At 34.9% G+C, this 27,600-nt stretch overlaps 2 protein-coding genes and 1 non-coding gene across 4 annotated transcripts; 1 reads left to right on the top strand and 2 right to left on the bottom strand.

The window, feature by feature from the left end:
- Positions 1-1,369: 1,369 nt before the first annotated feature.
- On the top strand, positions 1,370-7,212 carry LOC141667749 (mitogen-activated protein kinase homolog NTF6-like). Its single transcript, XM_074474357.1, has 6 exons — positions 1,370-1,769; positions 2,649-2,778; positions 3,051-3,188; positions 6,061-6,393; positions 6,531-6,714; positions 6,819-7,212. Exons 1-6 carry the CDS (start codon positions 1,612-1,614, stop codon positions 6,992-6,994), a joined length of 1,119 nt encoding a protein of 372 aa, XP_074330458.1. The 5' UTR covers positions 1,370-1,611; the 3' UTR covers positions 6,995-7,212.
- Positions 7,213-8,299: 1,087 nt separating this feature from the next.
- Positions 8,300-8,371, bottom strand: TRNAE-UUC (transfer RNA glutamic acid (anticodon UUC)). The gene has a single exon. It is a non-coding gene; the product is annotated as a tRNA-Glu (tRNA).
- An 81-nt stretch (positions 8,372-8,452) lies between these two features.
- On the bottom strand, positions 8,453-15,063 carry LOC141667542 (enoyl-[acyl-carrier-protein] reductase, mitochondrial-like). Of its 2 annotated transcripts, none has more exons than XM_074474071.1 (10): positions 14,816-15,063; positions 14,572-14,669; positions 13,440-13,583; positions 12,859-13,002; positions 12,683-12,785; positions 11,335-11,434; positions 11,058-11,134; positions 10,902-10,980; positions 10,248-10,366; positions 8,453-8,885 (listed from the first exon to the last, which is right to left on the bottom strand). In XM_074474071.1, the coding sequence occupies exons 1-10, from the start codon at positions 14,977-14,979 to the stop codon at positions 8,792-8,794; spliced, it is 1,122 nt and encodes a 373-aa protein (XP_074330172.1). In that variant the 5' UTR covers positions 14,980-15,063; the 3' UTR covers positions 8,453-8,791. The 2 variants fall into 2 exon arrangements, with proteins under 2 accessions (XP_074330172.1, XP_074330173.1); XM_074474072.1 differs by having other exon boundaries at positions 13,440-13,571; positions 14,816-15,062.
- Between the last annotated feature and the right edge of the window lie 12,537 nt (positions 15,064-27,600).

The raw sequence follows: 27,600 nt of genomic DNA on the forward strand, positions 1-27,600 counted from the left end.
AAATTTTTAAAAATTATGAATATTCAAAAATATAAAAATATAATATATTTGAAAGTCCCACGATTTTATAAAAATGAAAATACAATTTTTGTGGGGTTTGACGTCCCGATAGGGGCCCGATCCGATAATTTTTATGAAATCGAAATATTTCTAAAATTCTCGGAATTTTTAAAAACTAATAAAATAAAATTTTCATAATTTTTAAAATATTTATAAATCGCGCGTCATATCCGCATTTTACGATTTAACGAACAAACGTGCGGGTAAATATAACCCGAAAAATTTTCGAAATAATTTTAAAATTCTTGAAATATTCAAATACTAATAAAATATAAGTTTCATGATTTTTGAAATATTCTGGAATTTAATATTGAATTTACACTTATATATCGGATCCAAAAATAGATTATTTAGCCGCTAAGTGACTATATAACGATACAATTTAATACCCGATATGGATAATTATCAAAATTGGACTTCCAATAAAATACTTTATACATAAATAAAGTAATATTATCCCACCTTCCGAGAATATGGGTTTTACCGGTCCATAAAATGATTAGCGTATCAAAAAATTTACGCTGGGACTCGTACGGGTCAAACCGTTATCCGGATTGAAAAAGTCAAAATATGAAAAATGTCCGGAATTACCAGATTAGGTTAGGAAGGAGTTTTCCGAAGAGTTTCGGGTTGTAAAAACGCAAAAACAGTTGAGGTTGGACGATTCCCGACTTTATAAAATAGTTTTGTAATTATTCAGAAAATAATTAATAAATCCATAAATCATTATAAAATCATCTAACAGTCCAAAAATTACTAGAAAATTATCGTAATTATCTATATTTTATTCTGAGCACATAAAAATTAAAATACTCAAATAATATCACATATAAACACTCAAACACCAATTCCAATATCAGATAATTCACCAAAAATCACATAAATAAATCCAAATAATTATAAAAATAATATCTGAAAGTATGGGATATTACACGGTCTGTCCAGACCAACCGCTGAAAATTTCCGCGGTCCGGATGTCTCTCACCCGTTAATCCCCCATCCGACGGCTGATAAACTATTTGTTAACAACCTGTTAACAGCAAACAGTTGCTACAGACCCCTCCCCTCAACCAAGACACTGAATTTAAGAACACAAATACTTGAAAACTCTTAACAGGTCAAAAGACAAGACTATTTTACATAATATCTAGAGGTTTAAAACATTCTTGTAAACCCATTAATTATTTGTTTGCAATCTCAATTTTTTAATAAATTAATGATTAAGATTATTTTGACGGTAAATATACATCGAAGAAAACCAAAGACTTTTTAGTCGTATATATGCTCACAGAAAACGAGAAGAAAAGAAGAGTGCAGTTTGAGTTGGGAGAAGAGAAAATAGAAAACAGAAGACCGAAGAAAAGACCAAATTGGTGAGGAGAAGATTCAAAATTGAATGTTTGAAATTTAAAAAAGAAACACGGACAAAATGTGAGCCCCCTTTCCCTGTCTTAGTATTTAATTAACCTCTTCCGCCACTTAAAACAACCCAACGGCCAAAACTCAAAACCCACCCTTGCCTTAACATAATACAGTAGAAGAAGAAGGGGGATGGAGAAGCAATCATCAAGAATAATGGTGAAAGAAGGTGTTAAAAGTCATGGAGGAAAGTATGTAGACTATAATGTGCTTGGTAATTTGTTTCAGGTTACCTCTAAATACGCTCCCCCTGTTCTCCCTGTTGGTCGCGGTGCTTACGGCATTGTCTGGTCAGTCCCCTCCTCAATCCTATACTATTCACCCCCCTTCTTTTTCATTATATAATATTTCAATTATTTGGTAATTTTGCTAATACATTCAAATGTTTTTTTAGTTTGATTTAGAATTTACAAATGAGGAGCTGTTATGATAACTTTTGTTCCCTGGATTGTATTCTGTAGCTTTGCACAATTTTTTATGATTTTACTATGTAAGTACCTGATTTCATATTATCAAATTCATTTTCTGGATGTGTTTTTAACTTTTAACCAGAGAGAGAGAGAGATGACGCTGTTGGAGTAAATTACTTTGAACATCAACTCTTACAACTGGAGATGTAAATACTATACAGGGAGAGTCGTAGAGCTTTGAACATTATACAAGAAATTATTAGTCTACTTTCTAAATAATGAAATTAGTCATAAATGTGAACTGAAGTTAACAAGCTTTTACCAAACTAGTCGTCTAGTAAATTTCTATTAAATCATTAAAAGTTTGAGTTGTATGTTATATCACTGTCTCAATTACAATTAGAGTATCATTCATACTCAAATTACCCGATTTGATAATGTTGCTTATTTACTTACATAGACCTTTTAGTTTGCTCAAAAGCAATAATAAAAAGGATCGGTAACTGGATATACGCCTTCAGACCTTTCTCTCTATACTACAACGAGCGTATATCCAGTTACCGATCCTTTTTATTATTGCTTTTGAGCAAACTAAAAGGTCTATGTAAGTAAATAAGCAACATTATCAAATCGGGTAATTTGAGTATGAATGATACTCTAATTGTAATTGAGACAGTGATATAACATACAACTCAAACTTTTAATGATTTAATAGAAATTTATACTCAAATTACAACGACATTCAATTCCTTGTTACAGCTGTGCTACAGATTCTGAAACAAAGGAGGAGGTTGCAATAAAGAAGATTGGAAATGCATTCGAAAACAGGATTGATGCCAAAAGGACTCTCCGCGAGATCAAACTTCTCTGCCATATGGATCATGATAATGTAATTATAGCTACAATGAAGTATATAGTCTATATTCACACATGTTATTGCATCTATATATTTTTTAAATTACTTGTTAGATGTGCACAATGTTTACCTGCTGCCAGCCTGCCACTTGGGACTATTCATTTTCTACACATATAATTCTTTCAAATTAAAATTGGGGTGTACTTCAACTGATATACTTACGCATTTAATAAGCTTTCTTTTTTCGGTCTATATGTGGTTCACTCAATTATCATATAATGTTCTAATTTTAAAGTGTTCTGTAGGTCATCAAAATTAAGGACATCATAAGACCACCTGAGAAAGAGAATTTTGTTGATGTGTATATTGCGTATGAGTTAATGGATACTGATCTTCATCAAATTATCCGGTCTACCCAGGCACTGACAGATGATCACTGTCAGGTATGTTAACAGCAAGGATTACTCTAATTTTATTTTTTTTTCTACTCTTTATAACTTGCCTAGAATGATAATTGCCTCTAGAGCTGAGTTTTGGAAATACCTAGCAGAGGGATAAATCATTTCACCGATTTTATATGACAATATGAAGTCCCATTTTTCTCTTTTCTTTTGGGGTAAACCTCTAGATTATTCATTATATTCTATTGAATCACCTATTGGATGAAATGAATTAACGAAGTTACCTAAAACTCTCACAAGTCACAATATTGTATAGACTTCATGAACTTATCTAAAATCTTAATAAAATATACGAGCATAGTATATAGCCGTATTGGAAAAAGATGGGTAAGGGAAAGTTTGAGGCTATACAAAAATGTTGTTCATAATGATTTCTTAGTTGTTGAGGAATCCACCTACCCTGCAGTAAGCCAAGAAGTAGCTCAAAAGTAAATTAGTTTAACTTCAGGTAAATCCTCAAATAGTACGTTACTAAATTCAAGTGAATCAGTGAGGTTGTGTAAAGTGACATAATTCGTTTCTTTCTCAACTGGGTATAAGTACATGTTACTTTCTCAAATTTGTAAACTAATACCAACCTTGGAATTTGGATTTGATTGACGATTAATAAATAATAATAATAATAATAATTTTATGGTTGACTAATATGATAATGGAATACATAATAATTCAATAGGCTATCTAAGAACTAAGAGATACATTGACATTCTAGATTATCTAGAAACTATTGAAAAACAAAAGTAGCGCTCAGTTTTTGTTTGAAATGATTGAAATGAGGTGGGACCTAAATGTTAATGCACATATTTATTTGATATTTATGGGTTAATTTAATTTATTCCTCCATTATCTTCCACAAGTTCAAAAATTAACTGAATTTTATAACTTGTGAGTGAATAACTATTCCTTTCTCTCACTTGCATCCTTCATGAATAATTTTGTAAACACTAAACAGTTGATTGGTTTTAATGTTCTTCAATTGCACCTCCGTCATCCCTTTCTATTCTAATCTTCCTCATTTTTTTCATTCCATTCCACCAAACTTAATGGAACATAGTAGGTAAACTTTACCTAGGACTTAAGAAAATTTGAATCTACTTTAAACTTGAATTAAATGTGGATCAACAAGATACAATGATATTTAAATCTATCAAGTATCAGGCCCCGTGATTGAAAACATAGTAGTACATTAAGCAATTATCTGATTTTTCTCTTACTTTTAATTCAATTGTGTTTTTAAGCTTTGCGATTTGTGTATGTGCGCTTGGAGGAAGGAGTACCAATATGTATCGTCTTTTGACAATAAACTAACGAAGTTAAATGTTGTTGGAGATATTACAAATCACTAAAAGTAATTACTCGGTGTGCATATAAATTTATTATATACGAAATTAGAAAAAAGGTGACAGATGGTTATTATGATGATTAGAGTATAGGGAGACATGACCTTTTCTGGTTGCCAAAACTTTAATGTGCTTAGAATTACGTTGAGATAAAAGTTGAACTAAATTAAAGTTTCCAGATACTAAAAGAAAAGCTCATAAAAGAACCACAGTTAGGTGAGTGTATTATTCATGTCTTATATGACCCTCCCAGGCCAGCCCAATGAAAAATGTGGATAGGAAATGCTCACTTTATATTTTCAGTAAACTCCAATTTTCAAATTTTGACAAGCCTTGATCAAATTCTTGTACAAAAGATTTGTGTCAGTATTTTTTCTACTCATTATGTGTTAATAATAACCGAATTTGTCAGAAGATGTTATCTATCAGCATCAGTGATCAGGAAGACGAACTTGCCAACGCCATATGTATCTCAATTCGCTGATATAGTGATATTGTCTGTCAGGATACTCCACATCACAGTTTTGAGTGCTGAACTACTGAACTTCTTGACAACATCTTTCAGAATTGATATATATGACAATCAGTAGTGCTTAGGTTTGTGGGAGATATATAAGAGCATAATCTGTACCCGTGGTGGAGCTAGACTTTTTTTTTGATAACCAGCGGAGCTAGACTTCAATGTGACGGTGGGCTTGAATTAACTAAATTTTGAAAAAACTACGATACAATTATTTAATGGAGATAAAAATTGTTCTTATAAAAATATAATATTTAGTTTGTTTATATTCTAAATTTAATGAAAATTATAAATAGCTTTGAAGAGGAATTTCACAAACAATAGTACCTATATGCCTGCTATAAGTCACCAGTATGTAATTTCTTTATTAAACAAATGAACAACATACAAATATAGTGGTAAATAATAACTGTAGGTATGTTAGATGAGGATAGCTAAAACTTGAGCATTATAAAGATGTTAGGCATGTAAAGTATATATTAAGATAAAAAACTAGAGTTCATCTGTAATTTTTAGGCAGCTTATGTCACCTGTAATACTTCACGAAATTTCAGTGAGCAGTAGCATACCCTTGCCTTGAGGTGGCTTCAGTCCAATCTGTACCAAACTTTAAGTTATAGTTTTCCACTTATTTTGAAGATAAAGTATCCCATAGAGCTGTGAAAGTTTATAAGCATCTAATTGCAATTATAAAACCTTTGTACAATTGCATGGATAGTGACATAGTGTACAAACAATCTTGTCAAATTCAGGGCATTTATTGTAACCTGATAGACATCCTTAGCAAACCATAGTTTTTAAATCCTCTCTTAGTTCTGTTATGCGTTTCCAGGAAGTTTTAATTTTATACAGACAGTCTCTCATTTGAAATATAAGCACACATAACGCAGCACAATTAGAATGATATGTTTATAAAATAATCGTATACATTGGTTTTATCTAGAAATCAACTCGAACTGTTAATGCATCAATGTATTCACTTTTGTCTCTGCAGTATTTCCTGTACCAGTTGTTACGTGGATTGAAGTACATACACTCTGCAAATGTTCTGCACCGTGATTTGAAACCTAGCAACTTGCTTCTTAATTCAAATTGTGACCTAAAGATTTGTGACTTTGGGCTCGCAAGAACCACTTCTGAAACAGATTTTATGACTGAATATGTTGTAACCCGATGGTACAGGGCCCCTGAATTGTTACTCAATTGTTCAGAATATACCGCAGCTATTGACATATGGTCAGTTGGTTGCATATTAATGGAGATAATTAAAAGGGAACCTCTTTTTCCGGGGAAAGACTATGTTCAGCAACTACGGCTTATCACTGAGGTGAGATTATCTTGCCCTTCTCCTGCAAACCTGTGATTTTAATGTTTTATGGATGAATTTGGAAGATTGCATTTTTTTGGTTAATACTTATATGGTCGATGATGAAATTTTATATCGTTATGAATATTACAAAACAGCTTCTGGGTTCTCCGGAGGATTCGGATCTTGGATTCTTAAGGAGCGATAATGCTCGAAGATATGTCAAGCAGCTCCGTCACATTCCCAAGAAACCTTTTGCCGAGAAGTTTCCTAATGTATCACAGCTAGCCATTGATCTGGCAGAGCGGATGTTAGTTTTTGATCCTTCCAAGCGTATAACTGGTAGGTGCAATTATAATTCAGTAACATTTTATGACTTCACACTATAATATTGTTCTGCTTTTCCTGATGATCGTTTTGTTTTCCTTTTCTCCTTTATGATGAAGTTGAAGAAGCTCTGAATCACCCATTTTTATTAAGTCTGCATGAGATTAATGAGGAGCCAACCTGCCAATCACCTTTTAACTTTGATTTTGAACAAACATCTCTAAGCGAAGAAGATGTGAAGGAATTGATTTGGAAGGAAGCTTTAAGATTCAACCCTGACAAGATGTTGGAGTGATTGCACTTATAAATTGTGTATAGCTTGTCAAATTCCTTTTTTGGATTGTATGTTGAATTTTGTAAGAGATTCTGTAAATTGTAATACTATAATGAGAGTATTGCGGGCACCGGTGAGGATGTTTAAAGCGTTGGACCGGGCCCAAAAATAATTGGAAGGCACGATATTTTTTATAGATATATGTATTTTATGTGTATATAATGTTCAAGAAAAATAAATTGGTACAATTTTTACTTTCCTAGGAAAAAAATGTAAAAATATAGTAAAAGTTTAAAAATGGTAATTTTTAAATATTTTTAAATTAATATCTTAAGAAAAATTAAAAATATACATTAACCTTAAAAATTTTAGAAATCATAAAATTTTGAAAACAAATTGATTAACAAAGTAGGTAACAAGAATATTTGTAATAGTTTAGATAAATAATATTTAATTTTTCAATAATTTTTTCCTTGATAACTTGTCTACTTATATTTGTTTAAATAATTCAATTTTAAGGTGATTTTTTTTAAATTATATTTATATTTAATGTTTATAAATTCATTGAAAAAATTTAATGTGAAAATTATATTATTATAATTAAATGATGTTTATTATATAAATTAATATAAGTTTACGTTTGAAGTAATTTTTATTTTTTTTATTTCTTTATTTAAAATTATTATATCTTATTATTCATGTATTGTAATATTTTAATTCAATTTTTAGTTTATTTAAATTACGTTATAAAATTTTTTTATATATTCTAAATATTTATTTTTACCATTCTAGTTAATTTTTATTATTTTATATATTTATGTTTATGTTTGTTCTAGTTGTTGGGGCCTTTTTTTTAATTATACATATGACACATGAAATCTCATCTCGGACACGATGGCGGGGGTAGTAGGCTGTCATTTCAAGGTGTAACTTGAAATGTGTAATTTGAAGGTACTTCCTTCCAACAAAAAACAAAATAAAATATGTGTGATGATACGGGCATTCAAGTTTTTATACTAATGTTGTGGAGTTAGAGGGAAGATTTAAAAAATTAATTAGATGGATAAAATTGTTATGATAAGAATTATGAAAAAAAAATGAAGTTAGTAAGTAATGGAGTATTTTATCACAAATTGTGGATGTTTAATTATAATGTAAATGGTTAGACTTGAAATGGATAAAAGAATAAAATTTTTAAAAAATTTAAATATTACATTGTATTTCATTCACCCCAACCAAATACGACATGAGATTTCACCCCAACCAAATACGACATGAGATTATCTTGCCCAAATAAATTGCTGATTGTACGGTTAAAATAAAAAGTTCCGTTGCCGGGAATCGAACCCGGGTCTCCTGGGTGAAAGCCAGATATCCTAACCGCTGGACGACAACGGATGATGAATATTGTTTCACCAAACAATTATATAACCGAATGGCTCACACTGCAATATTGATCATTTTGAACTAAAAGAAAACTTTTGGAAACTGAGAATGTAAATTTGATACAACTGATAAACTATCAGTTGGATAATACGGGGTTTGTTTAGCATCTGTTGCCAGTGATTACAAATTACAATGAGTGAAAGTTTAAACCAAACTAAGCTAGCGAAAGCTATAGACATATCTTAACAAAATAAGCATATTTCAACTTCTCAAACATGATTTTTTTTAGGAAGATATCACTGCATTACATTGAAAAACAGCACACTCACAGTCTCAGGTTATTACTCTTTTTGTTTTTTAATCCTTCAGTTGCTTCACTCTTTCTCTATCTTTCAAGACAAACATCTCTCCAATAGTCCAATATAATCCCTATTAGAATTTGATAACCTGTTTAAATTGGCTTCCTAGCTTTCCAAGTGATTTATCCAGTGCTGCATGGAAGTTCTCGAATGGGGCAAATTCCATACTACAAATAGAGAATTTTTCGTCAACACAGATATAATTATCAAATGAGTTTTTTTGAGAAAGGAGAATAGGAACAAAAAAAGAAACTCGAAAGAATTAAATTGCACTACAAAAAACGACCAATTGCATCAACATGCCTTGCTATGACTACTGAAGCAATTTGGATTAAAAAGAAAATCCTCTGGGCTATGTTATTTGAACTTTGAAGAGATCGATCTACTCATACTCATACGTCAGAAATTTAAAAAATCTGTACAGCACAGAAAGCAACTCAAGGTCCACCGAAACCTGATCTTATAAATATCATGACTAAAATGCAAAAATATATATATATGGGAGGGTAAGTTGGTTGAGTAGCATGTAATTATGGTTCAAGCTGTCAATGTCCCAGCACGTCACCTAGTGGGTGAGAGCAGTGGTTCTGTATTAGTGGATCAGATCAGACTTGATTGTTATGTACCGTACCATGAATTACATTGCTCTCTATGTAAATAATTCCTTTTAGTAGTTTACTAGATTTAGATATCCCCTTGTACAATGTGTAAAGGGTCGAGATGGTTGATCCTAAAACGAGATCCATTCTTACCGAGGGAACAGGTGACATGTCAATTGAGACAATGTCAAAGGTTCCGGGTGGCATAAGCATGAAAGACATGCTTTTTTTCTGGTTAAGTAATGTCATGCCTGGTCCAACCCTTGACCTTCTCTAGATTAAGCAACATATGGCGCACTTTGTTTCTTACTGGTATTGCTTTTAGCAAAAAATAGCACCACGCCCAACACATGAGGTTTTCAAGAAGTTGTTGATGGAAAGAAATTGCACCTGTCAAAACGCAGTTCTAGGTTGTTCCTAAAGAGATGATCAATTTTGATCATTGACTATTCACATGACAGACAAAGACAACAATGGAGGATAATAGGATTTAAGGAGCATCCGTATATGGAAAGAGGTGGAGCCATGCAAAATTGTGCATGCCAAGGGCATTATAATGGTAGTTCTTTGAATCTGCTTCGTCCAGATTTTCACTAATTGGAATTTAAGAAATAAATTCCTTTTGGGAACAAGTGCAATTAGGAGTGAGCCAGGTTGTTTTTTTATAAAAGGCAGTGGATGGCTCTCTTTTGGCCTTCACATCCCCGACATCAACATTCGGAAATTTCATAGGCCTTCTCTTCTTTCAAGTGACTTTGGCGTAGAGATTTTGACTATGATAATGAGTGGCCCAAAGTCAGAAGGACCAAAGATTGGCTTTTACGATGAGCACTGGCCTTAGACGAGCAAGGACATCCAACACAATTGTTGTAGGTGGTGAATCATAATGTGTAATGGAACAGAGGAAAAGAAAAGAAACATGTAACATACTCATATGTGACTTTCCCTTCACGCATGAGGCCTAAGAGGTAATCTATTGCACTCTTGCACTCTTCCGCTCCAGAAGGAGTCATAAAATTCTGCAAATAAAATCCCCTCAAGGAAAGTTCCTGTAATCAAAGATTAGATTAGATGAACATTATAATCCCAAGAAAAGAAGGTCAAAAGATGTCAGTCTGCATGAGCTGCCATTAACAATTAATTATTTTTGTAGACATTCAGGTGTATAAAGCATTCACATAACAAACTTGTACATCAGTGTGTAAAACCTTCATGAGAGAACTAATTCCGGTTAAGGTATACTATATGATCCTGCTAAGCTCCTCGTGACACCTTGAGGTTTCAAGAGAACTGTTAACTTGACAATTTCTATGAGTTGTATAGGTTGTTCTCATGCAAAGAAAATTAAAAGCAAAAAATGTTGCGTACCCAACTCAAATATGGATCTTGATAGTTAGGACAATATATGATTCTCTTGCTGTACTTTTTAATTGACACACTTGACTATGTTATTAATATTGATCATTTTGGAACAGTGTAAACCTTGTTGATGCTTTTAACCATGATCTTCATGAGCCATGAATAAAGTTGTGGTCTTTTTTTTTTGTTTTCTGACATGAAAAGGTCATTAAAAGATTTCAGTACCTTAAATATGAAGGACGATGTTGACACGGTAATTGGTTTTTTAGACATTCCACCATATGTCACCATGGTTCCCCCTTGCCTGAATCAATGAACTACGCTTAGAGAACAAACAAGAAGAAAGTATAGATCACTGGAATCTGGCACTTCATGTCTGACCTCAAGAATTTCATAACCAGTGAAGCTGCATTCCCGCCAATACAATTGAACCCCAGAGCTGGTTCAGGAATATTAGCCTAATACAAACATAATAATATTTATAAGTACCTTACGCAGATACAAAAAGTTAGACACAACACTGAACAAAACAACCCATTTTAATGACAGCTAGTATAAGTTACTAATTTAAAAAAAAAAAGATAATTCCGTGTCTTAGTAAAGTATAAGACAAGAACAAGGGAGCGTCTAATCTAGAAACAGGGAATATATATTATACCAGGAGACTCTTGACATTTTTAACTTCCAGTTGGCTCTCTGTATACACTTCATCTGCGCCAAGATTTTTAAGTTTTTCTTTTGCTTCATCTGATCCAGCCCTAAATTAAACAAAACATGATAAAAAAAATACAGCCAACTTTCTCACTGCAGCAACCTTTTCTAATTACTGTTCATCTCCTTTCATTCACATATAAGAAATAATTCTTGCTGCAGAATCTAAAGTTTTCAGACACTTTACAGTATGTGTAAGCAAGGTAATTAAGTTCCTGTATACTGCTAAAAGAAGTATACCGGTATGTAAAAGCAACTACCCCATAAGCTTACAAATTCGATGGCAATTTAAGAAGGAACCCTGCATAAAAGCGAATGCAGTTGAGAGTGTTTTATTTAGTAATTCAGTAATAAGCATGATTTCATATTTTATGTAATACTTAGAATTGAATTGTGGATTGGGAGTGTCTTGACTAAAAAGATGTGAAAGGGAAAATTTTCATTAATAGTATGCGTACAGATTTTGATATAAAGACTACCAGCAAGCTCGGAAGTGTCATAGATTAGTATAGGCCAGATCAAGTTCTAAGCCACATGTGAGTGTTCTTAAGCTGTATTTTGTAATGTGCTGAAGTTATCTTCCTATTCTTCTCATACATAAACAATCCAATATGCTTAGTTAACAACATAATATAAAAATTCTCTATGCTTATATATCAGGACAACCAACTAGGCCGAGGAGCAAGTAGACTGGGGACAAACAATTAGTACACATATGCAGTAAATTTTTATCAAAATTAGTTCTTAAATATTACCATAACCTCCTACATATTTAGTACATTGTTTGTCTTCGCCAATTCTTCAAGCAAGAGCATAGTAATGCACTTTACCAGCCAGCTACAGTGAGCAATTCATATTGTCTGTGTTCATCCTTTCTAAACTGAAAGAGACTGAGGACACACAGCATCCCTCCAAAAATTACTAAGAAGAACTTTATCACATAGAGCATTCCAGGCGATGTTACTACATCATAGTATCTCTTTCTGAACAGTTCTCCTTCGACAAAAGTAAGTATAATAACCCTCTTTTCGACGGAAAAGAATGAAGATGAAAATGGAATGACACTTGTCCTATACTACTAAATGGGGACCATCTGTTAATTATTTGTTCTCACTTTCTCTGCTCCATTACAAATTTGAACCAGAACTCAATCAAACAATTTAAAGTAATTTTTTAATTCCTTTGCCTTACTCATGCTCTTCTCTTCCACGGTTCCACCTTTAGATTTGTAAATTATATTTAGCATATTTCAAAACAAGATTGTCCAATAAAGTCAATTTGAACCCAATGCCTACCTGTCCCTTATAATATTAATGCTCCGGATACCACGAGTTTGAGCAAGCTGAATGATGCACTGACCAACCATGCTTGTAGCTCCGTTCTGCACAATTGCGTCCCCTGTTTGAGCAGCACAACTTATCAAGCAGAAGTACACCAAAACAAATAATGATAATGTCAAAACTGTAATCACCTTGATTTAGATCCACAAAGTCCTCGAGCATTTTTAGTGCTGACAAAGGGTTGATAAATACTGTGGCAGCATATTCCACTGGTGTTCCCTTATCAATTTTATGCCATACACTCTGTCCTTTTACCACATATGTCTGCCATGTACCTGAGAAATACCAACTTGTAGGTACTCTTTTATATAAAAATATTGTTGAAAATGAGGAGTTAAAGTATTCTTTTGTGGTACAGACTATAGTAATAGTTCAAAATATTCTCTTTACTCAAATGAGGCGAGAGAACAATTAAAGGCATTTACACTGGACTTTTGAAGCTCAGAAACATTCGATTATAGGTTTTAAAGATGATTTGTGGACATCGGCACATATGAAGTTTTGCTGTGACTTGTTATTGTGAATGATAGGCAAAATGTGACTTGTGATTTGTGGAGTACCTAAACTTGTTGCAAGTATCTCAAACTTTGACAAGTGTAGAAAATTCATTGTACAACATAACTGAAGAAACAAAAGGAAATGCACTTAATAGAAAACAGGAAATCAACTTTAAGTGACACAATAAGTTAAGGATGTGAGAGAGAAAGAGTACCAAAACTTGGTGGACATGGAATGACCAGATCCCCAGGAGAGAGACCCTTTACTGCAGATCCTAAAGAATGTACCTCTCCAACTCCTTCATAACCACCAACTGCTGGCATTTGTGGCTTCACGGGGTATACACCTACAGTACCGACTCCACAAGAAATGATAAACCAAAGGATATTTTAGATTGTACATATGTACTTATGTTTGCAGTACAAATCAACAAAACTTGCCTGAACCAACCGCACTTTTACAAAATAAACTATGCAGACGACAAGAATATCTTATAATGAAAGGAAAAAATTTGCAATTTGCTGAAGAATTGGACTCGCATTTAACACATTGAATCAGGCATTCATACACAAATTATCATAGAATCTGTAACACCGCTGCCCCTCATATTTTAGGGCAATGTTCTTGTTAAATAAAAGTAAAAGACTGCCAAGTACATAGGCGGATTCAGAGTGTGTGAACTCTCTGGGGGCGCACCATGTACTTAAGTGATACTGTAGTAGTTATGAGTGGGTGATCCCAATTCAAACATTTTTTTTAAATTGTTTTTACTATATTTTTTGATTTTTTTAGATTTAACTGCTCAAAATTAGTGTTTTAATCATTTAATCTCCAACTTATGATTATATAACTATAAATGAAATTAATTACAATTGAAATTATGAAATATTATTAGCATTAAAGTGGCACTCAACCTCTTTTAGCGGGGCAATTTATATAATATATAGATTTATATCTTAAAACTTTGATTAAAAAACCGCTAAATTTTGTTTCGGCATGAATCCGCCCTTGGCTAAGTACCTATAATTTGCACACTAGGGGACAATGATCATTTTCCTTCCATTTACGCATTTGAAGCAGAAACGACACATATAAAGATGTAATTGGGACACCCTAGAAAGAACGAAACCCCAAAATGACACGTCTGTGACTCAACGAACCCGAATATGACCCAAATAACTTGATTATACAATTTTTATAATTTAAGGTTATATATTAAATTTCACCGAATTTCATTTTGTATTAGAACATGTAATTGACATTTAAGAACGCAAATGTGAACCCGAAGTAGCCTCCCCAAGAAGCAAAGTGATAAAGTAAAATCAGAGATTAGGTGGGAAATGAACCTTGAATTCTGTTGATATCAGAAGGATTGATAGGAGCAGCCAGCATTTTAACACAAACTTCATTCTCCTTAATTTCAACAGGAGGTAGCTTTACCATTCTGCATCACCAAATATACAACTATAGCTGATCACACCATTACATAAATAACCAAAAAGATTAATAATAGTAAACAAATTTCACCACTGTTAGTATGTTACATTACACAATGAGAGAGAGAGAGAGAGAGAGAGAGAGAGAGATTACTTGGTGACAGAATCAGGAGGACCTTCTTGATAGTAAACAATTGCGGTGGAAGGCGGTGACATGAAGGCAGAGAATGATCGGACAGTGAGCTTTAGAGAAAGCGGCAGGGAGGAGGGATTATGGGAAGTTTTGAAGTTGAGTAATCTGCAGCAGTAAGATGCCATTGTTTAGTAGAGTATAATCTACATACACAAATAAATAGATAGCTCCCTACCAAGTAAAAAATGTACGATAGCTCAAAATCTTTTCAAAGACATGGGGATATAATTTAAGTTCCAGATTCATCTTTTTCTTGCAAAACGTGCATTTAACAAAACTCGTCTTGCATGTTTTTATTTTAAAACACTTTTAAATTGTACTAGTAGTAGAGCAGAGAATGGTCACATAGAAAACGGATCTACATTTTTTTACGAACTATAAATAAATAATTTGTAATTAAAAATTAATTTGACAATTCAAACTCAAAACAGAAGTGTACTGTATTAAAATGAAAGTGTATATGGGTAATAATGGGTCATACTCATATGGATGAATTTAGGTTCTTAATAATAAAAAGGAGAAATTGAGAAGTCAAATGTTATCAGTCTGTTAAATTAAATTAAATTAATTAAAATTAAATATATAGAATAGATAAAAAATAGTTAGTAGACTGTAGACTTGAAAAAAAATCATCAATCTATTAACGATATTAAGGATATTAAATTCAGATTCAATTTATTATAAACTATAATATACACAAAGATAACTAATTTTTATAAACATCGCATACATTAATTCTTTATTTTCTACTAGGTAGTACACATATTTAGCGCAAAAAAAGAGAGAAATATTAGTACTTTCAAAATCGTTCCCCGAATGACGTGCAGTTATTGCCCAATTTTCGTTTCCTACACAATGTATAAATAATTGCCCAATATTTTTATTAAATTAATTGAAACATGCGTGTATTAATATGAGTACTGTCAATTAAAAAAACGTTAAATGTATTGTCAATTAAAAAAACTTTAAGTGATAGGATATCACCGGGACTAGAACATTTAATCCAGACCAACTCGGTCCGCCTACCGACTCGGGTTCTTGGTCACTCAGTCCAGCACAAGTTAGGTCTGACTCGATGAACCCAGCCTACTTCAGGATTAAATAGGCCCAACTTATATGTACCCGGTGCCGGCATCCCCGCATCTCATATCCCAAAAGGCCCAACTAAAACACAACATGTGAGACACGAGTCCAGACACTGACAATGATAGTTATCAATGTTCAGTCATTGAAATAATCAAGGCACGTGTCAAGGCACGTGTCATAGGATCCATGAAACATTACTCAACAATCCCCACATAAACACGTGTAAGACATCCATTATAACCAAGCGTCATCCGCTCCTAAGAACGAACGACTATGATTGAAAAGTACCAAATCCCAAACCCTCTCCTTGGGCTATAAACAGTCCAAGAAAAAGAATTTTGGGGTCAGACACTCTCTTTTACACACTATATCATACGCACACACATCCACCCTACGTTTCTACCTTCATTATCTAAAAGTGAGTTCTTACTCTCACACTGGAGGCGCAGCGGGGCTCAAACCACCCTCCGGTGTTGTTTTGTAGAAACCTAACCGCCGCAAGAAAGGTCCAAGCACGGTGGCGGAAATACCGGACCGTGGATCTGAGTTATCATTTGGTACTAGAAGGAAGGGTGCCCCGTCCTTGGGTCCAATGTCCCAGTGTCTCTGGACTCGTCTTCTTCAACAAGCTCTGAAAAGAGTCCTTCATATAATCTGTAAGAATACAGACAACCCAGCTCAGTCGTAACTATGAATGATCTTTATTTAAGTCACATTTGTGTGAGCTTTGTTTAATTTGTTTTAAGCCACGTTTGTGTGAGGTATAGATAGGTTTCCTCATTTACAAACCCGAATCTGATTTACTTTAGTTCTTCTTGACCCCGCACCCTGATTGTCATTGTGTTAATTGATATTGATTTCTATTGAAAGCAACCGTAGATCTATTTTTAAAAGCTTGTAATTCGGTGTTAGTTGTTGCTTGTGAAACCCATTACTCGTAGAATCTTGTTACTTGCAAATCTATACTCTTGCATTTTGAGTTGTTGAAACCATGGCTAGAGAAGGTAAAGCCCCATCCGGGAGACCTTCTGCGAGCACGCAAAGACAAGACCATGATCCGAACCACCCGGAATCCAAACCCCGGAGAGAATAGTCCCACCCACTGATGCCCGGACTCTCATTGAATTCAACCAATACAACTACACCAATGTTCCTATTGTTACCGAACATATGGCCAACATGAACAACAACAACTTAGTAGAAGCCATTCGGCTCTTTCGGGAAAAGCAGATCTGGACCCAAGAAGAAGCTGAACCGGCAAAAGACTACGAAGGGTCCAGGAGCTCCCACCAACCCCGAGTCCCAGCCTTGGACCAAATTGGAGACGAAGGCAAGAAAACTCAGAAGGCTCAAAGCAAAGACAAAGACACATAAGCATCCAGGAAAAGAAGTTGGAAGAGAAAATAGAACAAATTTACGGAGAAGAGGAGGCAAATCTTGACCTCAAAATTTAGAAGTGAATGCAACTAGGAGAAGAAAAGCTACTGACTAAGGCCAGGACCAAAAGAATCCGGAAGGATCTAACCTCAGAAGCCATCTATGATGATTATGAGGAGCAGCAGGATCTCAAGGACATAATTTATGAGCTCCAAATTAAAATAGAGAAAGACTCTGAAATGGAAATTGGGAAAACTCTAACATCCTTCAGCCATTCCCTGAAGGCCATCCCTCGGTAAACGGGCCTCAAACACTACAACTTTGATTCATTCGATGAGATTTGAGATCTGGAAGAACACCTAAATTACTTTGAACAGATAGCCCAGATATACTACTATAATGACTGGACCAAGTCCAGATTCTTCGCGTTAACCCTCAAGGGAGGAGCCCAGAGATGGTTTAGTCGGATCACACTCCGAAGCATCCATAACATGAAGAAATGCTGGGAAGCTTTCCTTAGAAGATTCTAGGCCAACAAGACACACGAGTTTCATATGTGCCATAAGGAAACTATTCATCAATATGACAATGAATCCCTCTCAGCCTATAGGCGTTTCCAAGAAGTAATCAATAAGATCTCTAAGTTGGATGAAAGAGAAATATTGAGCATTTTCCGGAAGAACCTGGACCCGGAGCATAATGAAAGATATATCGTGGAACTCATCGACAAGGAGCCCCAGAGCCTGTCCGCATCTTATGCCATGGCGCTAGGTTCATCAAGGAGATGGACATGCTCCAAGCTATGAGGATGACCCGTGTAATAACCCCAATTTTTGGAAATTTTTGAAACTCTGATGAATAGTAACTTTTGCAGATTTTTCTGATTAAGTAAAATTATCATACCACCTTATATAGGAGTTCTGTTATGAAATTTTGAGTCCATGTTAGTGTTTCGTAATATAAATGAGTGCGTGTAAATGTCGTCATATTTCGAATTCGGACACTTTGATTTTTTCTGAAAATCCACCAGACACCGATGGAATTAAGTATAATGTAATAAGATTAAAGGAATTAAATTTAAGGATTATAGCAGAGGATCATTAAAGGAATAAAAAAACATTAAAAAGGGCTTAGAGAAACCCAAATGATAAGATCCCGTATATGATCTTTCAAACAATCAACGAGAACGAGAGTTAAGCGAACCATAAAATAAATACATGACCAAAGGGCAAGCACATGCAAGTAGCATGGTAAGGAAACTTCCAAGAGAAGCTAAAATATATGGTTGAAAGTGAAGATACCATCACACCACATGAAATGGACATGTGGTAAAGGAGTGATGTAAGTAATGACATAATCATTTTTAAAAAGCTAAATGAAGATATTTTAGCAAGTATTAATCTCCACCAAGTATTAATTTCATAAAAATAAGCATCAAAAGCAACAAGATCAGCCCCCCCATTTTTGAAGAAAGAAAAGCTTGAAGAAAGGAAGAAGAAGATGGAGTGATAGACTACTCATTTCTCCATTGAATCTTGCATACTTACACTTAAAATGAAGCTAGGAGAAAGAGCTATTCATCAAAGGTATAAAATCTATTACCCACTCACTCTTTCTTGTTCATTTATAAAGTTAAATATTTGGATGAATAGTATTTTTGAGAATTAAATTGCTTGGAACTTGGTTATTACTACGTGTAGGTGTTGTATATAGCATGGATTGATTAGATGAATTGTTTGAAGTGTTTTGAAGTTAAGACGCTGTTTTCTTGAATATTTAAGGAGTATTTGACTGATTGGAGGGAGTATAAGGAGGATTATGAGTTGATGGGTTGGTTTTGATGTAGTTTAAAAACTGGAAATCGTTAAGTTATAGTCGTCGTGATGGCCATTTTTCTAGAGACTGTTTTTGCCTGTTGGACCCGAACACCCACTGCTAAGAACTAACCACTTTCAATTTTAGGTAGGTTATGATTTAAGCTTTGTTTTGATATGTGATTTACTTTGATCCGATGTAAGGTTTAGGATACACAACCGTTTTAAGTAACGGAGTTTCGCGAACGAACCCTTACCCTTCGAGTAACTTTGAGACCATGTTTAAGGCCCCTAAAAGTCTTATTGAAATACAAAAAAATTATGTAAATTTGATTAGGCAGTTAGTAAAGTCCTCATGAAGGATTCGCCTTAAAATGTTTAACGGTCAATTTTATAAAAATGGTGTAGTAGAGGGTACTCGAGCGACTAATGTAAATCCTTAAGCGTAGAAGCGAGCGTTAGGGTATGCATGAGTAAACTTTAGTTTCTTAAGCGACCGAGGATTAATTCCAGATTATGTTGTTTTTATAGGTTATCGGACCAACTCAGGACCCTCGCAGTCGTATTCGCAATTGCAGTCGCATTTGCATTCGCATCAATGAGGCAGGACTTCTATCCTTTAACTGTTAACTTATTGACTTTATGATATTGTTCGTTATAAAGTGTTCATATGTGTGTGTGTGTGTGTGTATATATATATGCATAGAATAGATACAAGTTGAGAATTATTTTGAGGTATGAACGACTCCCCTAGGATATGTATATATAAGGATTTGTGAATTCCTGAAATATGGAAGAGTAACTAAGTGAGGTGGATTCAAATGAACGAGAAAGTTAGTAGCTAATTATCTCTTTTTTCTTTATGTCGATCGGAAGCCGAGCTTTCTTCTGACAATAGTCATCCTAGTTCGATGATTGTTCCTTCGAATCTTACACAATTGTATATTATTCATTTCTTCGTTATCAGATATTGAAGTATTTAATCTTATTAAATACCAGAATGAGAATAACAAACAAGTTTATCACAACCTAAACTCATAAAGATGATGTAGTCATAATTTCATTATCCATCTATTATTTGAACATTTTAGGAATAATGAAGGATATAAGATGGACTTTGGTAAATAAAGATTAAACAATAACAATTAATTATTTAAATAAAATTATTTTCTTTAGTGTAATTATTTTGTAATATTGGTTAAGGAATCTTAATTGATATTCAAATAAAGGCTAAATTCTAAAAGTAGTATTTTAAATTAGAGAGTAAGATATTAATAAATAACTTGAAAATTATTAAGGCTTCCTGGTCAAATCGAGAATGTTCTTTGATTAATAATATTCCTTAGTGGATAACAATTAATGTGATGACTGTTGAGATAAATAACAGCAGTAATGAGAATAAAGAGTTAAGTATGATATGATTGATATAGAAAAGATTGAGAGATAATTGTGGAATGTGAAACATGGAATGTCATGAATGGATTAAAATGAAAAGTAAATATTCTTTTATAATGCATGGGACTTGATTAGTGCAGGGATCATTGTACATGATGCCCTGGAAGATGTGACCGGATTGGTCAGCATTCTATTAAAACTAGATTATGGTCGACATGAATGTCGGTACCGTGGATTGAGAATACCGGAAATGTGATACTTCTGCGTAAGTGGCCGTGTCTAGTTGGTCCAGCCATTTTATTTCTGGCCCATGTGCTGCCAAATGATGTGATCAAGTTTGAAAAATGTTCTTGTCCATCATAAGGTCAAGTTCAAAAAGTGTTCTTACCTTGGTCAAGTTCAAAAAGTGTTCTTGTTCATCTACTAGTAGTAAAAAGGTTCCTTGGAAGGACATGATTGAAATAACTGATCATAATTTAATCATATCCAATTGGTTTAAAGTCTCAGTCCCTCAGAAAAGAAATGTTTAAAATATTTTAAATTGAATTGTCACTGATAAATGCTGACAACGAACATAATAAATAAATAGTCTTACATCTAACAACATATTAGATTGTTAAGATTGTTTGATAATGGAACATCTTGAAACTGATGTTGATGATTGGAAGAGGGAATGAGTAATTATTGTTTTTAAATTATAGTACAACTAAGTGTTGGATAATGATACATTAAAGATTGATGGAATGAAAAGTATATCATATAGTAACTTGAACAATTGGAAAAATCATAAAATGGTTTGAGGTTTATGAAAGATGTTGAGGTTAAGGAACAATATAAAGGGTCTAAAGGTTTGATTATTTTCCTTATTACTCCTATTGAGGTATATTCTATTTTTATAAGTTGATAGTTATTGGTAGAACTTGTTGGGCATTATTTGCTCATTCTTTTTGTTTCATCTTCCAACCCCACAGATAGTAATGTGGTCGTACCATCAACGACTAGCAAGGAAGTCGGTGATACCTATTAGTTCATATGACTGGCTTGAGGTGAAGGATTAAGCTGGTAGACGACTAGTTATCCTAGCATGTTTTGTTTAAGTTAAATCCTGTAAATTGGTATAGCCTTGGGTTAAGTCTATATTGGACTGCTGATTATACTTCATCTAGAATTAATAGTCAGTAGCATATCTAGAAGAGATATTTGGAAGAATATAATAATTGTTGAATTACCGTACTTTATGGTTCAGTATTGTATCGATGTGTTCCCGGCGACTCTAATATGTGTGTATAAAAGGTAGGGGTCATGATTAAGTAATTGTGTTGATGAAAAATATAAAGGAAATGTTTTAAAAAGGATTTGTAAAGTTAATCGTGACGATCCAGATTTCTGACCCTGGATTTGGGGGTGGTACAACCCAAGACGAGGGATCTGGGAGAAAGAATTCTGATAATAGACTGAAAGGGGGTTACCATCAGGATAAAAAATTCAAGCAAAGCCAGCAAACTCATTTTGTGTAGAACACACTGATATCCCAAAAGCTCGGTCCCAAGATAGAATTTAAAAGCGACCAAGAGCTGACTTGGCCAACAAGGGAACCGAATTCAGAGCTATATTGGACTCCACTGAACCTAACTCGGGCTGAAAGACTTAAGGAGATCCAATACAAGCCATTCTATTACCCACCTAAGCTAAACAAACTCCCCTGGAGAGCCGGCCCCATAATCGACAATGCGATTATCACGAAACACATGTCCACAAGACAGAGAACTGTCTCTCTCTCAAATAATTTATCTAAGATCATATCAAAAAAGATAACCTAAGCCAATACATAGCCCATGATAACAATGAAAAAGAAGAAGGATCAAGGAAGAACAAAACTGTGGTCAATGTGGTCCTTGGAGGCTTTCACTTTCCTCCCTGGGTTCCATACAAATGGGATGAAGTCCTATCGATTCAATCCTTCCCCGAGATGATCATCACTTTCAGCAATAAGGATTATGAAGGAGTCAACCCCAATCACAACAAAGCTCTGATTGTAACCTTGGATATCTTTGATAACAAAGTCAGGAGAATGTTGATTGACAATGGCTCTTCAGTGAATATTCGCTTTAAACATAATGTGGATCGCATGCAGCTAGGGAGTGTGCATTTGAATGAATGCTGAGTAGACCTGCTCTATGGGTTCAGGAACAACTTGGTCTTTGTAATTGCTCCTAACCAAGTCACCCATGTCATAAAATTCTATGTAATAAACACCCCTTCCTCCTACAATGGAGTAATTTGTCGCCCAGCTCTAACTAGAATGCAAGCAATAACCTCTATTTCCCATCTAAAGATCAAGTTCCCAACCCAAACAAAGCCAAGGAAGTCAAAGGATATTATGAGGTCGTGTAAAGATGATATAGCCAGGCCCTAGTCATGGCCAAAACTCACCGAGATAATAAAAGGAAAGCCACCATCCTCGACCAAAGAAAGGATCTGGGAAAGAGGTCCAGGTTATTGAATCCATCCCAAACCCGGGAGCAACCAATCCAAATTCAAAAGAACTTGAGCCAAGCAACCATGGAGGTAACTAATTCGGACAAATCCTCGGATCAGAGCAGTCCTTCCATGCAAGAAACCCACCCTTAGACAAGAGTCCCTAGAGAAAGTAACCAAGAGAGAGCCGAGGCCCAGGCTCAAGGTTACATAAAAAAGAATGTTGAGGCCTGGATCCAACAATTAGTCTCCACCCGAGACCAAGTGAAAGTCAAGGCTGCAGTCGAGATAGAAATAATCATTGTTGATCAAAGCAACCCGGCTAAGAAAGTTAAGATAGGGTCCGGACTAGAGACGGTTTTTAAATAAAAACTAGTGTCATTGCTACGGAAGTATGCAGATGTTTTCACCTGGAGTCCAAAAGATATGTCAGGGTTACATGAATCTGTCCCATGCATAGTCTGGACGTGAATCTGAAAAGAAATCCAGTCAAACAAGAAAAGAAGGAATTTTGCCCCCGAGAGATAGAAAATGATAGACGAAGTAGTTGAAAAGTTGCTCAAGGCCGATATCATATGTGAAATCAAGTACCTAGAATGGCTAGCCAATATGGTGATGGTCAAGAAATCTAATGGAAATGAAGAATGTGTGTGGACTACACATATTTGAATTATGCATGTCCAAAATACCCCTACCATCTGCCAAATATAGATCAACTAATCGGCGCCACATCTGGACACCTTATGTTAAGCTTCATGGATGCCTTCTCCGAATACAACCAGATCAGAATGAACCCGGAAGACGTTCTTCCTACAGACTTTATTACCCACAGAGCGGTCTATGCATATATTATACTACCTTTCAGACTAACAAATGCGGGGTCGACCTACCAAAGGGTGATGAACATAATTTTCGAGTCTCAGCTCAGAAGAAATTTCGAGTCCTACGTCGATGATATGATTGCAAAGTCCATAACCATCCCGGATCACATTTCAGACCTCAAAGAATGCTTTGAAAATATATGGAGATATCAATTAAAATTAAATTCAGAAAAATGCACATTCGGGGTAGGAGCCGGAAAGTTCCTAGGATTCATAATAAGCAACCGATGAATTAAAGCTAATCCGGAAAAGATAAAGGCAATCCAAGAAATGCAAGCTCCAAGGACCCATTAAGATGTATAGAAGCTAACAGGATCATTCGCCGTACTCAGACGGTTCATGTCCAAGCTAGCTGAGAGATTCCCACCTTTCTTTGATTTATTGAAAGGAGAAAAGAACAAGAAGAAAGTAAACTGGAGTCCGGACTCCCAAAAAGCTTTCAAATAAATCAAGGGTTACCTGTCCCAACCACCAATTTTAACTAAAGCCCAACCTAAGGAACCCCTTTACCTCTACCTTTCTGTCGGGGCCCTGGCAGTTGGAACAACTCTAATCCGGGAAGAAACCAAGAAGTAAAAGTCGGTCTATTATATGAGCCAAGTTTTGAAAGATGCGGAAACCAGGTACCCCAGCCTTAAAAAATTTACTTTTGTTTTAATCACTACATCCATAAAGCTTAGACACTACTTTTAAGGAAGAGAATTCTAGGTCATCACTGACCAACCTTTGACAAAAATAATCTAAAAACCAGATGCGTCGGGAAGGATAGTGAATTGGGCAGTCGAACTTAGCATTCAATCTCAACATCATTCTTAGGAATTCTATCAAGGCTCATGCACTTACTAACTTCATAGTCGAATGCAACTTTCTAGACTTCGGATCCGGGCCCATGAAGGTTGACTCGGAAAGCACCCAACCACCAATCCAGAAGCATGGACTCTAAATGTTGACGGATCTTCAACAAACAAAATGTCAGGAGCTGGACTCATCTTGAAAAGCCTAGAAGGCTTCATGATCCAGACTGCAATCCCTTTCAGCTTCCCCGCAACAAACAACCAAGCAACATATGAGGCCCTGGTTGCGGGACTAAATATTTCCAGGATCCTGCGAGTTCATGACCTAAAAATCTACAGTGACTCACAGATAGTGGTCAAGCAAATAAATGGAGAATATATTACAAAAGATCCTACCTTGTCCAAATACCAAGCTCTAGTTCAAAGCTACCTGTTTCTGGTAGCTTGTTATCAAGTTTTACATATTTGCAGGAAAAAAACTCAGAAGCAGATATTTTATCCAATCTAGTACGAAACTCATCGGACTTAGACTGCTCTGTTTACTTCAAGGAATTATAAAGGCCGACTATTGACACTAAAGAAATCCTTGAAATCGATAATACTATGAACTGGATGACTCATTTCATTAACTACTTGGAAATGGGGGAACTCCCGGAAGATAAAGGAAAGGCCTAAAGGCTGAAAACTAAGGCAACAAAGTTCTTTCTCGAGGAAGGATTACCCTATCACCAGACTTACTCCTCCCCGATTCTGAAACGTGTTGGTCCAGCGAGAAGTCGATTATTTCTTAAGAGAAGTCCATAAGGAAATTTATGGAGATCATATTTCTACGAAGGCCCTAGCTCATAAAATAATTCAGCAAGGCTGCTACTGGCCAACTATTCACCAAGATGCAATTAAATTCGTGAAAAACTGCAAGAAGTGCCAACTCTTCAGCACTGTTCCCCGGCTCAGCCCAGTTCAACCATCCTGAGTCCTATGTTCAATACCCTTTGCAGTCATAGATATCATGGGACCCTTTCCTCGGGCCAAAGGCGACCTAAGATACCTGCTGGTCTCAATTGATCACATGACTAAGTGGGTTGAAGCAAAAACAATGAAGACAATCAACCAACAAAATTATATCAAATTTATTGACAATATACTAATGAGGTTCGTGATATCAATGGTCCTAATCTCAGATAATAGCCCCCAGTTCATCGGGTCAGAATTTGAGTCTTACCTCCAGGAAGGGGGAATAAAGCACAAAAAATCTTCAATAGCATACCCATAGGGAAATGGGCAAGTAGAAGTAACCAACAAAATTCTTCTAAGAGGAACTGAAAAAAGATTGAGAGAAAGCAAAAACAAATGGCCAGAGAAGCTACCCAGTGTACTATGGGCTTACAGAACTAGTCCCCTGACAAGCACAAGAGAAACACCTTTCAAAATTGCTTATGAAACGGAAGCAATTCTACCCATTGAAGTAGGATCACTTATTACCGTGTAATAAACTTTGACAAAATAGCTAACGAGAAAGGACTCAGAACCAATATTGAACTCATTGATGAGGTCTGGTACCAAGCTATAAAAAAGATGGAAAAATACAAGGAGAAGACAAAAGAGCACTTCAGTAAGAAGTTCAGGGTCAAGAACTTTCAAGTTGGAGACCTGGTGCTTCGAGATATAGAGGCTTCAGATTCTACTAACACCGAAAACCTGATGCCCAAGTGGGAAGGACCATATAAGGTGAAAGAAGTCCTAAGGCTAGGGACCTACAAGCTAATGAACCAAGATGAGTCCGAGATCCCCAACACCCGACATGGACTCAGGCTCCAAAAATTCTACCAATAGGGAAAGACAGAGCAATCAAAGAAACCATGTATCGTAACCTATGGCAAGCTATATCATTATTATTCAATCTATTGTATGAAAGAAAAACCTTTATCAATGAAAGAGAACTTCCCTTTATCCAAGCATATTTTATACTTAGAAATATTTTTCTAAGACAAAATGTTAAGTCTAATATGGGCTATACTTGAACCCGAACTAGAAGCAAACTTTGCACTTAGAAATATTTTTTCTAAGGCAAAAACTAAGTATAACCCGGGGCCATACTTCAACTCGGGTTAGAAGCAAGTTTTACACTTAAAAATATTTTTTCCAAGACAAAAATCTAAGTCTAAGCTGGGGCCATACTTCAACCCGGGTTAGAAGCAAGTTACACTTAGAAATATTTTTCTAAGACAAAAAGCTAAGTCTAACCCAGGGCCATACTTGAACCCGGTCTAGAAGCAAGTTTTACACTTGGAAATATTTTCTAAGACAAAAATCTAAGTCTAATCCGAGGCCATACTTGTACTCGGACTAGATGCAAACTTTATACTTAAAAATATTTTTTTAAGACAAAAAGCTAAGTTTAACTAGGGGTCATACTTCAATCCGGGTTAGAAGCAAGTTTTATACTTAGAAATATTTTTCTAAGAATAAAATCTAAGTCTAACCCGGGGCCATACTTGAACCCGGGCTAGAAGCAAGTTTTACACTTAAAAATATTTTTCTAAGACAAAACACTAAGTCTAATCTGAGACCATACTTGAACCCGTACTAAAAGCAAACTTTACACATAAATATTTTTCTAAGACAAAAAGCTAATTTTAACCCGAAGTCATACTTGAACCCGAGTTAGAATAAGTTTTACACTTAAAAATATTTTTCTAAAATAAAAAGTTAAGTCTAACCCGAGGCCATACTTGAACCCTGGTTAGAAGTAAATTTCATACTTACAAATATTTTTCTAAGACAAAAGGTTAAGTCTAACTCAGGGCCATACATTAACCCGGACTAGAAGCAAATTTTAACATAGAAATATTTTACACTTAGAACTTGAACATTCAAAAGAAACAACATTCTTAGTTTGATTAACATTTTCCTCTTTGATC

The sequence above is a fragment of the Apium graveolens genome, chromosome 6 (genome assembly GCF_009905375.1).
Source record: "Apium graveolens cultivar Ventura chromosome 6, ASM990537v1, whole genome shotgun sequence".
In the NCBI taxonomy this organism is placed as follows: domain Eukaryota; kingdom Viridiplantae; phylum Streptophyta; class Magnoliopsida; order Apiales; family Apiaceae; genus Apium; species Apium graveolens.